General features: G+C 32.4%; 2 protein-coding genes and 1 pseudogene across 2 annotated transcripts in view; all 3 read left to right on the forward strand.

The window, feature by feature from the left end:
• Nucleotides 1–569, forward strand: part of LOC107010105 (transcription repressor KAN1-like) — a gene marked incomplete at its 5' end in the record, with an annotated part of 1,728 nt that extends 1,159 nt beyond the window's left edge. Inside the window, 3 exons of the mRNA XM_027914215.1 lie at nt 4–38; nt 208–292; nt 387–569. Of these exons, the coding sequence (XP_027770016.1) occupies nt 4–38; nt 208–292; nt 387–545 (279 nt within the window). The remainder of the gene's footprint in view (nt 1–3; nt 39–207; nt 293–386) is intronic.
• Nucleotides 570–4,718: 4,149 nt separating this feature from the next.
• LOC107009402 lies at nt 4,719–7,120 on the forward strand. The gene has a single exon (XM_015208734.2). The coding sequence runs from the start codon at nt 4,762–4,764 to the stop codon at nt 5,902–5,904; it is 1,143 nt and encodes a 380-aa protein (XP_015064220.2). The 5' UTR covers nt 4,719–4,761; the 3' UTR covers nt 5,905–7,120.
• Nucleotides 7,121–11,745: 4,625 nt separating this feature from the next.
• LOC107010106 overlaps nt 11,746–13,429 on the forward strand; it is an 8,872-nt pseudogene continuing 7,188 nt past the window's right edge.

A 13,429-nucleotide genomic window follows, 5' to 3' on the forward strand; every position in this document is an offset into this window, starting at 1 on the left:
AAAATTGCTTCCAGCTCTACTGTTTTTCCTCCTCCATGGTTTGTCTCATTTTTCTTCTCTTCCTTTTTCCTGTTAAAAATGGAACTATTTTTTAGTGTGAACATTTTTTACACCATCAATGTTGTAATAATCTGAAAAATAGATAACTCCGGAGCTAGTATTGAATTTCAATGATGATATATGAAATTACATGTTTACCCCTTCCAGGAAACCTATGCCAGAGAAGAAGATGGGATTGGAAGGACGATGCTACATGTTTAGGGATTTCTTCGATGGAACCATTACTATTCGAGTAATAAACGAAATCCTTAATTCACTTTTATTAATTAACTTTCTTTACTTGACATATATAGTTACAAATGAGAATTTTATTTTTGTTTGGGCAGGATGGAGATGATGATAATAAAATTGTGCGAGCATATGGTATTAGCAATTTGCCAAATAAGAGTGCAACTTCAATGATTGAAGAGGAAGACTCCCATAGCACTATGTCCTTGGAGCTATCTCTCAGTTCAGATATCTCTCTTGACCTCACCCTTGGTTAAAATCATTTGGTCTCTATAATCTCCTCAAGGAAAAAAAACTATTTTAGTTAATCCTTATCAAGTATATGCTAGTACAAGGAAGTAACCTTCTTGTTTCTGCTTAAACTAACCTAGCTTAGCTAGGTTAATTAAAACTTTGTAACTTAGTTTTATAATCCACCTGAGACTGTTAAAGGTGCAGTGATATTTTATGATGCATAAGGGTTTAGTTTCAACTGAAATGTATGTTAATAGACTTATCTAAAAGTTTAAAAAGGTTATAAGTTAGAGAAAGGGTAAGCTAATTTTATGTTTTCAATTATATATTTACGACACCTCGATCCCCTTCATGTGTGGCCTTGAATATTAGTGTTTCTATTCCCTAACCAAGCATGTGAAAAATCTTTTAAATAATGAATAGTAATGGTAAGGCTTAGACTTAATTAGGACCTCATCCGTTCTGATCTATACCATGTTAATTAACTAAAGTGTGTGTGACTATATCATCTAGAAGTTAAACGCGAGGAGCCTAATTGCAATGAAGGAAAAACCAAAAGCATCAGCTGATGAACAAAATGAATAGTTTCAGCACCTTTTATTGCCTTTTTTGGTGGTTTTGGTGGTGTTGTAGGTGCAATTACGCCTCCATTTGGTTTAGGAGCCGGCGTTGGTGGATTTGGTGGTAGTATTAGAGGTGCTTTTGGAAGTGGTTTTGGTCCTTTAGCCGGAAATGGTGGAACAAGTGGTGCTTGAGCTGGAACTGGAACGGGAAGTTGAAGTGAATTTGGTTCTGGTATTAATGAAGGGTTTGAAGATAATTGTGGAAATAATCCTAATGATAAAATTGAAGGTGAACTTGATGAAGGTGACCTAGGTGAGGGAGGTGATGCAACAATTAAAAATGATATTCACTACCGTTGAACTTAAACTCACTAATTATTAATAAAAGATCCCTAAAACATACCATATAGTAGTATAAATTCGTTCAAAGAAAATATATTATATATGTTTAGTTTCTATGAACTAGAACAAATAATAGTAGTAACTTCAAATTGCACCTAGGAGAATAATTTATGTTTTATTATATTCAAATGTTATCTATAGCAAGAAATTTATTGAGTAAGATACTCTTGATCGTTCAATTAATGAAATTATGTGTCCAATCATGGCATATTGATGGCTATTCTTTATTTGTTGTTGGGTATCATCTCAATCAACCCTTTGGCTTTTCCATGAGCAGAATTATTTTTTGTTTCCTTTTTCAGTTCTTCCCTTTTTCACAATTTTTAATCCTATAATGAATTCTAGGTTGAACATATCATAAAATTCCGTGAAATTATTGTCTTTGTAATCAAATTCAAAAAGACTTACTGTTAATTTAAACTCTCTTCAAGATGAACTCAACTTTTTGCAAGAAAAATAAGCCTCAATACACAAGTAGACAAAACATGACAACAGACTCATGACTAATTCTCTTTTTATGTTGTATAGCAGAGACCTAGCTAGCTAATTCCTTCCATCTTACCTACCTCTCATCTTTTTTTAATATGATCATGGGCTAGGGAATATTTACACACAAATTTATAATGAATTTAGTTTTACGCTAAAATCATATTTGTTACTCTAATATTAGTAATTCGAGTCAAATTATAGGATCGAAAATTGATTGCCCTTTCTAATATATGATATGTAATTAATTTACTGTACAAGATAAAAATTTGTGTGTACAATAATGTTGAACACAGAAATTTGTTTTTTTAAAAAAAATAAATTGCTCCAACTCATCATATCGTTGTATATATATATATATATATATTAATCCAAGTAAACAGTAGTATGAATTGAGAAGTCTGATTTTTCAACTATTGAAAGAGAAGTAAATGTGTGCAGTGATGCAATCTAGAAAAGTTAAGAGGAAATTCACTTCTTCCAGAATCTTTTTATGTTATATTTGACCTTCGAGTTTTTTTGACTCCATATTCCGTAAGATAACAAGGGTAGAAATAAATAAATAAATAAATAAATATATATGTGTATTTTTTTTGGTTTAAAAGTCTGTCTTTTTGGGTGAGCATTTTGTGCATATCAGATAAACCCCCACTTGTGTAATAGCCTGTAAATCACACAAGAGATGTAAATCGCACTAGACAAATCTTATGCGACAGACTCGATTCAAAAGGCACTGAGGGGGATCGAGCCTGAATCATCCGTATGGACAACCACTCTTCAAACCAAGTCATCCCGAAGGATAAGGACAAATATATGTAATTATTATACTAGAATTAGTTGTGTTTGACTACACAGGCAAACCTAATATATATATGTGTTGGGAAGTAGGAGAACAAATAAAGTAGTTTTGATGATTGATAAAGTGAAGGCATGGTGTCGTATGTATACAATTATGAGAGTTGCGACAAAGAAGAAAAAGTATTGAAGAAAAGAAGAAAAAGTGCAGAATTGTAAAGAAGGAAAAGAAGGAAACAAATATGGAAATAAATAAAGAAGGAAAGAAATAAAAAAAAAGTAGCAATTCAAGTCAAAGAAGGAAAGAAATAAAAAAGTAGCAATTCAAGTCAAAGAAGGAAAGAAATAAAAAAGTAGCAATTCAAGTCAAAGAAGGAAAGAAATAAAGAAATTACAATTCAAGTCAAATAAGGAAAGACGTAAATATAGACAAGTTCAAGAAGGAAAAGGATTTGTAATTCCTTTCCTTGTAGAAGTTGAAGGCAAATCAAATCTATAAAAGGATCAAGAAGTTGAAAGAAAAAAATGTCTTTGCAATCACAAAAATCGAGAGAATTTTTCCAGCAAAGCCAGAACGATAGGTATTGCATATTCACGAAATATATCATCTTGAGAGTAGTATTTTCTGGAGAAAAAACGCAGGTCTTCGTCACAGAAACGCAAGGACCAGGTTCACCTTCATCACAGCAACATAAGCACCAGGTTCACGAAACCTGTTCTACTCAGAACTATTGGATATTGAAGTTTGATCAATTAAAGTCTAAGGTTATTAGTCTTTGTTGATTTGTTCTAGGTTTATTATTGAGTTGTAATAATTCCTAGATTTGTAACAAGAAGTGGGTTTGACTTCTTGGGAGTTGAGTCTTGAGAGATTTGTACAAAGGGTGGGTTTGGCTCTTTGTAGGGTTGAGTTTCAGTGAGGGTTGTAACAAAAGGTGGGTTTGGCCTTTTGGAGAGATCGATTGGAGTCAATCGAGGGAGTAGTAGAGATAAGACTTTTTGATTATTGAGTTGTAATCACAAAATCTTATAGTTGAATTAATAAAACGAGGTTTTTCCTTCCTTGAGTGAGGAAGGTTTTTAATTCAGTAAGTGTTTGTGTCTTTACTCTGTCTTTACTTAAAAGCAACTTACACGAACCTGGTTCGTGTTCTGGGGTAAGGTTTCTTCAATTGGTATCAGAGCAGGTCTTTTCGTTAAAAGATTCACACCTTGAAAAGACTCAATGGCAGCACCACCTACCCCACAAGAGGGAGCTTCACAAACACGACCACCACTGTTCAATGGCAAATATTATGGATGGTGGAAAAATCGTATGATGGACCATCTTATTGGCGAAAACCCTGATCTATGGGGAGTAATTCTAGATGGCCCAACCATACCTATGAAAACCGCAACTGATGGAATCACCAAAATCCCAAAGGAAAGAAAAGAATGGAATGTTGAAGACAAGCTTGCAATCCAAAACAATGCCAAAGCCAAGAAAATTTTGATCTGTGGCATAGGACCAGACGAATACAATCGAATCTCGTCCTGTCAAGATGCCAAAGCCATATGGGAAACACTACAAACAGCTCATGAAGGAACAACGCAAGTCAAGAAGTCCAAAATTGATAACTTGAACAGGCAATATGAGCTGTTCAGGATGGCAGAAGGGGAGACTATTCAAGATATGCACACCAGGTTCACCTCCATCATTAATGAGATGTACTCCTTGGGAGAGATAGTTCCTAATGGAAAGGCAGTAAGGAAACTCTTGAGTGTCCTTCCTGAAACTTGGGAAAGTAAAGTCGAGGCTATCACTGAAGCCCGCGACCTAGACTCACTGGCCATGGATGAGTTGATTGGTAATCTCATCACATACGAACTCAAGAAAAACCAAGAAAAGGAAATTGGAGGAAAAAGGAAGGAAAGGAACCTGGTTCTAAATAAAAATGCATCAGATGATTTTGAAGATGAAAATATTGCCCTCATAACCAAAAGGTTCACCAGAATGCTAAAGAGAGGGCAGACCTTTCAAAAGAAAACTTCTCAAAAACCATCTGAAAACACTAAAGACCAGGTTTGTCATAAATGTGGGAGCCCAGATCACTTCATCAAATTCTGTCCACTTTGGGCTTTAGAGCAGAAAAAGGCAAACTTTGAGAAGGTCAAAGACATCAAGAATGATAAGTACATTCCCACAAACAGAAGAATGACCAATCAAGAAGCGGATCTTTCAACGAGAAGAGCCTTTGCCGCTATGGGGGACTTATCTGAAGAAGAATTTGAGGATGGAGGGTTCGAAAATCAGTCACTACTTGCAATAGAACAATCAAATAAATATGATTTTCTTGCACTCATTGCTGAAACAGATTCTGAAGATGATGAAGAAGATGACAAACAAAGCAAGGTAAGTTTTCATCACATCAAAGTAAATATTGAATCATATTCTAAAAAGGAACTAGAGTCTTTATTGAGTACTCTTATAGATGCATATCAGTCTGTCAATTCTGAAAGAGAACAAGTGATGGAAAACTATGCATCTTTAAGAGAAGTCAATGACAATCTTGAGAAACACAATCACTTTCTTCAAAATAAATTAAAAGAACAGATTAAAATCTCAGAGTTAAGTCACAAGGGCAAAAACTCTGCTAGTGAACTTCAATTAGCTCTAGAAGAAAAAATAAAATTGTTAACCATAAAATATCAAGCTTTAACAGAAAGGAATAGGTTGTTACAAGAAAATCTTGATCATACCAAACTGGATCTGGAAAGAAATCTTAGATGGACCAGGTCCTCTGAAATTTTAACTCAGATTCAAGAAAAGCAAACCACTAGTCGAAGTGGGATAGGTTTTAAAAAACAGAATAATCTTGTGTCACACACTATTCACATGTCTAAAAGTTTATGCACTCATTGTGGAAACTCAGGTCATTTAAAGAATCAATGTAAAGCTTTATTTGAGGCTTTTCAGAAAAATGTTAAGTTCACCAAAAAGGAAAAGACTGATACGGCTAAGAACCTGGTTCGAAATAAAAATGCTCCAAATAAAAGGTTTTCTTATTTGCCTTTATGGGCTAGAAGAAATCTTATTCATCCTTTTACTCACATAAAGGGGCCCAAGCTAATCTGGGTTCCCAAGACTAATCTTTGACTAGTGTTTCAGGTGAAGGTGAGAGGGAAAAGGCCAACTTGGTACATGAATAGTGCATGCTCCAAACATGTGCTAAAAATGGTAGAAAATTTCCTCTCGCTCTTTGATTTTCAAGGAGACAGTTTATTCCTTGAAAAGGATGAAAAAAAAAAAGTTGAAGAAAGTGACATGATATCAAACATCTTTGATGATGCAAATTTAGGGAACACTGCATATGAACCTGGTTCACAGCTAACAATCATTGATGCACCTGCAACATGAATTACTACTAATCTATGGTTCTGGAGATTGGGGGAATATTAGAGCAATCGGGACAGTAAGAGTATGGCACACCTTTAGGGGGAACTTCGTTGTGTGAACATGGTCCTTGTTATTCATTGGAAGGTATTGAAAATTGACAAGGGTTGGTTCTCTGTGAATCAGCTTGAGATTCATTTGATCTGGGAGAATATGATGATGCGACATTCTCATGAAGGCCTTGAATATGAAGAACTTGAGAAAAATCAGTCAAAGCATGGTGTTATCGAAACAAGTTGATGCATTATCATGATTTCCTTTAATAATTGGCTAGTAAAAGAATAATCTTACGCTTGAGTAATTATACAATGAATATCTGCTAACTCAACCTCGTACTGTAACAGGTACACACTCAAGTCACATCTCAAACAATGCTTAGAAAGTTTGCGGATGTTATCTCTTCTTTTTGCTAACACCATTAAGTAAGTCATGAAGAAACACAAAAAAGGGGAACCTGGTTTCTCTGTAATACTCAGGTATGTACCATCCTTTTTCAATGCATTAATTTCCTGAGTGTGGGTCAAACATAAGCACTAATGAACCTGGTCGATCATCAAAAATTCAACTTTCTTAAAGATCACCAAGAACCCTCTTTGACAATAAGCATCGTTCAATCTCAAACTGCTCTAATGATGAAAATCTCAGTATTGAAGTCACTCATGCTTTAATTTAGGGGGAACCCTGCTTTATCACCCACATCTGAACCAGGTTCACAAACTCCAAATTGATATTTCATCCATTCCAAGTGTATAACTTGTCTATCTCTCAGGGGGAACAATTCTCACAGAAATAAATTGTTGCTTGCTTTCATTATTGATAAACACATCTCTTTGTGCACCAAAATGTGATGAATCTCTTACTGGTAGTTGGTACTCCTTCAAAGTTGTCATCAAGAAAAAGGCTATCAAAAAAAAAAAAAGAAGAAGAAAATCATGGAGAATGAAAATGCTACGGAGTAGAGTTAAAAAAAAAAAAAAAAAGGTGATGATGTATCTCATGTTTCTCGTGATGAAATTTCACATTCTAAGAAAACTGATCAGAATAAAGAAGCTGGTGCACAATGGGCATACTGAAAAAATTATCAATGGCAGTAAACATCCCTTTCTTCCTTACTTTAGTAATCTTTGTCCCAATCCTTATCCTCAAATTTTATACTCTTTTGACTCTTTGATGTGCTTATGTCTGTCTCATACTCATGATATTATATGTTTTTGATTAAGGGCATAAACTGGTACATATTTGTTTATTTCGTTTCTCATTGAAGATCTTAATTGTGTATGAGTTTAAGATGACTAATATCCTCAGATTAACTAACCATTTTGTTAGCAGAAGTGTACTTGAAAGTGTTGCCCAAGTGGCTATGAGTTAAAAATGATATTGCACTCATTGAATGTTATTCGAGTTCTTTGGTTATTGGTTTTCAATGATGCCAAAAGGGGGAAAGTATATAATGTAGATAGACATATGTATAGTTTGTCATCATCAAAAAGGGGGAAATTGTTGGGGAATGAGAAAACATGAAGTTTGTAGTTTTGATGGATGACAAAGAATTGAAGTTTTGATCACTAACAAAGAGTCTTGATGTGTAACAAATCATTGGTTATCATCATCAAAAAGGGGGAAAATGTTGGGAAGTAGGAGAACAAATAAAGTAGTTTTGATGATTGATAAAGTGAAGGCATGGTGTCGTATGTATACAATTATGAGAGTTGCGACAAAGAAGAAAAAGTATTGAAGAAAAGAAGAAAAAGTGCAGAATTGTAAAGAAGGAAAAGAAGGAAACAAATATGGAAATAAATAAAGAAGGAAAAAAAAAAAAAAAAGTAGCAATTCAAGTCAAAGAAGGAAAGAAATAAAAAAGTAGCAATTCAAGTCAAAGAAGGAAAGAAATAAAGAAATTACAATTCAAGTCAAATAAGGAAAGACGTAAATATAGACAAGTTCAAGAAGGAAAAGGATTTGTAATTCCTTTCCTTGTAGAAGTTGAAGGCAAATCAAATCTATAAAAGGATCAAGAAGTTGAAAGAAAAAAATGTCTTTGCAATCACAAAAATCGAGAGAATTTTTCCAGCAAAGCCAGAACGATAGGTATTGCATATTCACGAAATATATCATCTTGAGAGTAGTATTTTCTGGAGAAAAAACGCAGGTCTTCGTCACAGAAACGCAAGGACCAGGTTCACCTTCATCACAGCAACATAAGCACCAGGTTCACGAAACCTGTTCTACTCAGAACTATTGGATATTGAAGTTTGATCAATTAAAGTCTAAGGTTATTAGTCTTTGTTGATTTGTTCTAGGTTTATTATTGAGTTGTAATAATTCCTAGATTTGTAACAAGAAGTGGGTTTGACTTCTTGGGAGTTGAGTCTTGAGAGATTTGTACAAAGGGTGGGTTTGGCTCTTTGTAGGGTCGAGTTTCAGTGAGGGTTGTAACAAAAGGTGGGTTTGGCCTTTTGGAGAGATCGATTGGAGTCAATCGAGGGAGTAGTAGAGATAAGACTTTTTGATTATTGAGTTGTAATCACAAAATCTTATAGTTGAATTAATAAAACGAGGTTTTTCCTTCCTTGAGTGAGGAAGGTTTTTAATTCAGTAAGTGTTTGTGTCTTTACTCTGTGTTTACTTAAAAGCAACTTACACGAACCTGGTTCGTGTTCTAGGGTAAGGTTTCTTCAATATGTAACAATTTCGATAAGGTTTTTTGACTTCAATTAGTAACTGAAAAGTTTGACACTACCCTATCATTGTGCAGTATTCTCATGTAAATTGTAGCTTTTTTTTTAGTTATCTTTAAGTTGGAGTTTTTGCGTCCCCCTACCTTGTGCACCCCCTTGTTGATCCCCTTTTGTATTACTTCCTTTATTTATAAAATAATGGTCTAGTTTGATTTAAAATAAAGTTTTAAAAAAAAATTTAATCATATGATTCTAAATTAAAGTTATATCAAATGTATCAAATTGTCCTTTAAATTTGTCGCCTTAAACAAGTCACATGAAAAGTTAAAAGTAAAGTGTTGTCAAAAAAAAAAGTGCTCATTCTTTTTTAAATAAACTACTTAAAAAAGAAACTAGTTCATTCTTTTCAAAATGGAGAGAGTTTTTTTTTTTTTTTGCTTCAATAATACACAAGGTATATAGGGTCTAGCCAAATTCCCACCACAACGGGAGGTGAACGCTCGGTGGATGGCTTCTATCAAAAGTGCCGAGAGGAAGGTTAAATTTGTGTATATATAGTATATACTGTATTTTTTATGTATAATGAATTGTTCATTTTTTTTGTTTTGAATTAGATTAATTGACTGAATAACATTAAATTTGTGGGGAAAAAAGGTTAAATTTGTGTATATATATAGTATATACTGTGATTTTTTTAATTTTGATTTGAAATAAGTATTTCGATCTTAGAAAGCTCGAATTTATTTTATTTCTAGTAATTAAATTAAAGCTCAGTTGCTTGGTTTGACAATATAAAATGTTTGGTTAAGCTCCGCACAAACTCAACTTAATTCATGAATTGAACTTGACTCTGATAAGACAAGAATATGTAGACGCATGTAGATATTATTCACGGATCGGATTTTCAAGTTAAACTTTAGCTAAATTAGTTTCTTGCTTAAAATTATGAGTAAGTTAGCTTTCCTCATCTTTATTTCTTTCAAAATCTAGTACTACGTTCACATTTACGTCCATAAAATATAGAAAATTAAATTCTCATGTTTATTCACTACTCTCCATATTAGTCATGCTTACCCACATTAGGCAACATATAGTAATAAGTATCATACGAAAATTCGAATAATGATGACGTGTCATCTTTCCAAAATAGCATGAACTATATACTTTGATATATTGTGATCGATCTAATTATATTTAAAAAATTTATCACGAATGAGCCACATGTCTAACAGATTTTTAAACGTATTATCTTATTACTTGTTCAGTTTTTAATTGATACACCTATTAAGAAAATGATGATTGACAAAATGAGTTTATCATTTTAGCCCTATTAAAGTGGATGAATTAAAAAACTTCAGATTTTCAAAAAGTAATTATTTGAGGATATAATACAAATGATATTTTCTTAATTTATCAAAATGGACAAGCAATTAAGGACAACCCAAAAAAAAAATAGACAAGTAATTAACGAAATAAAGAGTATTATTTGTTTATATTATAAAAATATTTGTCTTTCCATTTTTTTTGTCATTTACAATTCAAAATATAATTAATTAAATTTCTCATTTTATACTTACAATTGTTCTTTTTTAATCGTAAATATCGTTTAGTTCTAAGATTTTTTTTTCTTTTCATGTGCACGGTTTGTCAAAGGAGTGGATCAGGAATGGAACGGTAAATTAGTAAAAATATATATATTTTTTTAATTTATAATTTTTTAAGGGATAAAAAACAAAAATGGAGAACTAATATAGAATAGAGAAAAAAATAATAAAATTATTATCATATGTGTCCCAGAGGTTCAAACCTTCACAAGGAGGATAGCTAAACCTAAGTAAGTTTAATTTTATTTCTACCACTTGACCAAAAAATTATTTTATTACTAGATTCTTACCAAATATATTTGAAATCTTAATGCCACGTAGTTCGCTAAGTTCATTATTGTCTTTTTTGAGTATATATTCATAGATTATAAATGGTTATATACACAAATTATACATTTGACGACTATTTAATAGATTTATCAATATAAATACAGAATATATGAAAAAATTATCAAATTTTCAACAATCCGCACCTCACACAGTAGATCCTCCTTTGAGCTCAAGATCATATAGGCTTATCTATATTCCTTTTATTTTTTATTAAGTGAATTGTTGAATCTTTTTTTATGATTTAAAATAAGTGGATAATTCAAAGTTAAAAAAAAATATTGAGACTTTTTTAATAATATTTATCCTTCATTTAATAAAGTTCTTAACTATTAATGAAAAGACTTGTATAAATCATAGGGTACACGTTTGTTGTGTTAATAATTGTAACTGACTTCACCAGATGCCAAAAGAGGTTTTCACACGCTAGTTTTGTATTTTAGCTAATCTTTATATCGACGATTACATTTATGTTCAAACACTATTAACGATACATTTAGACCATTTTTTAAGGTAAAAAAGAAAAACATAAANGGGGGGGGGGGGGGTTGTTGAGGTTGAGGTGGCCCTTGTAGTAGAAATCTCAAATAAGGACACACAAGAATGTTTCGATACTAACTTCAAACAAAGAAAATCCTATAAAGTAATCAGAAATTCAGAAAGTTGAACAAAATTCAAAAAAGAAATTTTAGCTTCATAATCAAAATTTATAAGACTTGGAAAATATTTATATAAGAAAATCCTCGTTGTAAATTTAAAAGCCTTGACATAAGTAGACAAAAAGGTGATAACATTGACTAGCTAGCTAGCTCCCTTTATATTTATTACTCCCTTTTTAGTTTTTCTTGTATACTTAAAAACATAGACTTATAACTCCCTTCTCTCTTCATCTAACTTAGCTATCTTCCTAACCTCTCATCTTTTCACCAGAATGATTCTCTGAAAATTCTCCTTCTTTATCCATGGAGCTAGGAAACAGCAGTAGCGATAAATCATCAGAGTTTGCCATAAGAGCATATGTTAAACCCAGAATGCCAAGACTCCGATGGACTCATGATCTTCATCGGCTCTTTGTGCATGCTGTTGATCATCTTGGTGGAGTTGATCGTAAGCTTAACTTTCTCTTTTTTTTTTCTTTTTTTTTTTTAAGATTTTACATTCCACTATTAAAAAAGACTTTTTAATTTTTCTGGATCGTTGATCACCAGATGCTTGCTAATGAGTATCGCGTCTTTTCAGTGAAGTAGAACCGTCTTCACGGGGCCACGATTTTGATGGTGAAGTCCAAAGCGTGCCGGACCTGGTTAATTTGAAGAGCTTGTTGTGGAGATAGATTTTCTGTTTGTGAACCGAATGTCTCACCTGACGACTCTAGACTTGAGTTCCGGAACCACTGGTTCTAAATTAAAGTTATATCAAATTCAATTCAAAATAGAATTAATTCAATTTCTCATTTCATACTTAAAATTGTTCTTTTTGAAACCTTAAATATCGTTTAGTTCTAAGAAAATCTTTTTCTTTTCATGTGCACTGTTAGTCAAAGGAAGGAAGAGGCTCCTCTCTTGTAATGATCTTTCTAGTTTCTTCAAGTGTTATCTTATATAATTGACATGTGTCTATTTATTTTTGCAATGAACCGGATTAATTTTTCTGACCAAATACCACTTACCATGATTATTAGTTATTCTCTGTCCCCTCTCATCTCTTACTTTCTCACTTTTTTTTTTTTTACCAAATATCATTAGTCATGGTTATTAGCAATTCTCTCTCCTTCCATTCTTTTCTCAATCAGCAAAGATTACTTCTTCCCATTCAAAACTCTTCGAAAAATAGAGCAATCAAACATCATTCGTGTAAATTAAACAACTGAAAATTAAAATCACATCAATATTTTAATGTTTTTACACTTACATATGAACAACTAGGTAGAGTCTCAAAAGAGAAAGACTGAAATGTAGTGATTAGCCCCAATTAAATATTACAATTATAAATACCACAGGAAAAGAAGACCCAAAAAATAAATGGAAAATTTCACCAAAAAAACAATACATGAAAAAATATTTTTCTACCCATTTTTCATGCCCTTTCTAGCTTTTTTAGTTAGCTTTTGAAAAAACTCCAAATTGAAAAAAAAAATGATGTTGCGAAGAAGACGATAGAGTTTTGTGGAACCAAACTTCAAAGTAGTCTCATGGGTTGAATTTATTAAATTTTGTAACCTAAATTCATCCTTTCAATTTGTCTTCTTTTATCACGGTGTGAAATTAATGAAAAAGAAAAGTGCCTTGTTGTTAACAAAGCAATTTTTTTACAGGAGAAAATGTTTGTTGCATAATTAAGTGAGAAAGAAAGCGATGAAAGATGAGAGAGGAGAGAAGAGAGAGAATTACTAATAACCATCGCTAATGGTATTCAGTCAAGAATATTAATCTGATTCATTAAAACATTAAATAATCACATGTCAACTATATAAAAGAGCACTTGAGGAAACTAGAGAGATCATTATTATGAGAAGAGCCTCTTCCGTCAAAAGAGTGAATTATTTCTCTAGATAAAGGCTCTAAAAGGAATGGAAGGTAAATTAGTAAATATATATATATATGTAAATATATATATATA

The sequence above is a fragment of the Solanum pennellii genome, chromosome 2 (assembly GCF_001406875.1).
Source record: "Solanum pennellii chromosome 2, SPENNV200".
NCBI lineage: Eukaryota > Viridiplantae > Streptophyta > Magnoliopsida > Solanales > Solanaceae > Solanum > Solanum pennellii.

Bases quoted from the DNA above. Each gene is read 5' to 3' on its own strand.
- LOC107009402 (XM_015208734.2), top strand. From the start codon at position 4,762: ATGCTAAAGAGAGGGCAGACCTTTCAAAAGAAAACTTCTCAAAAACCA.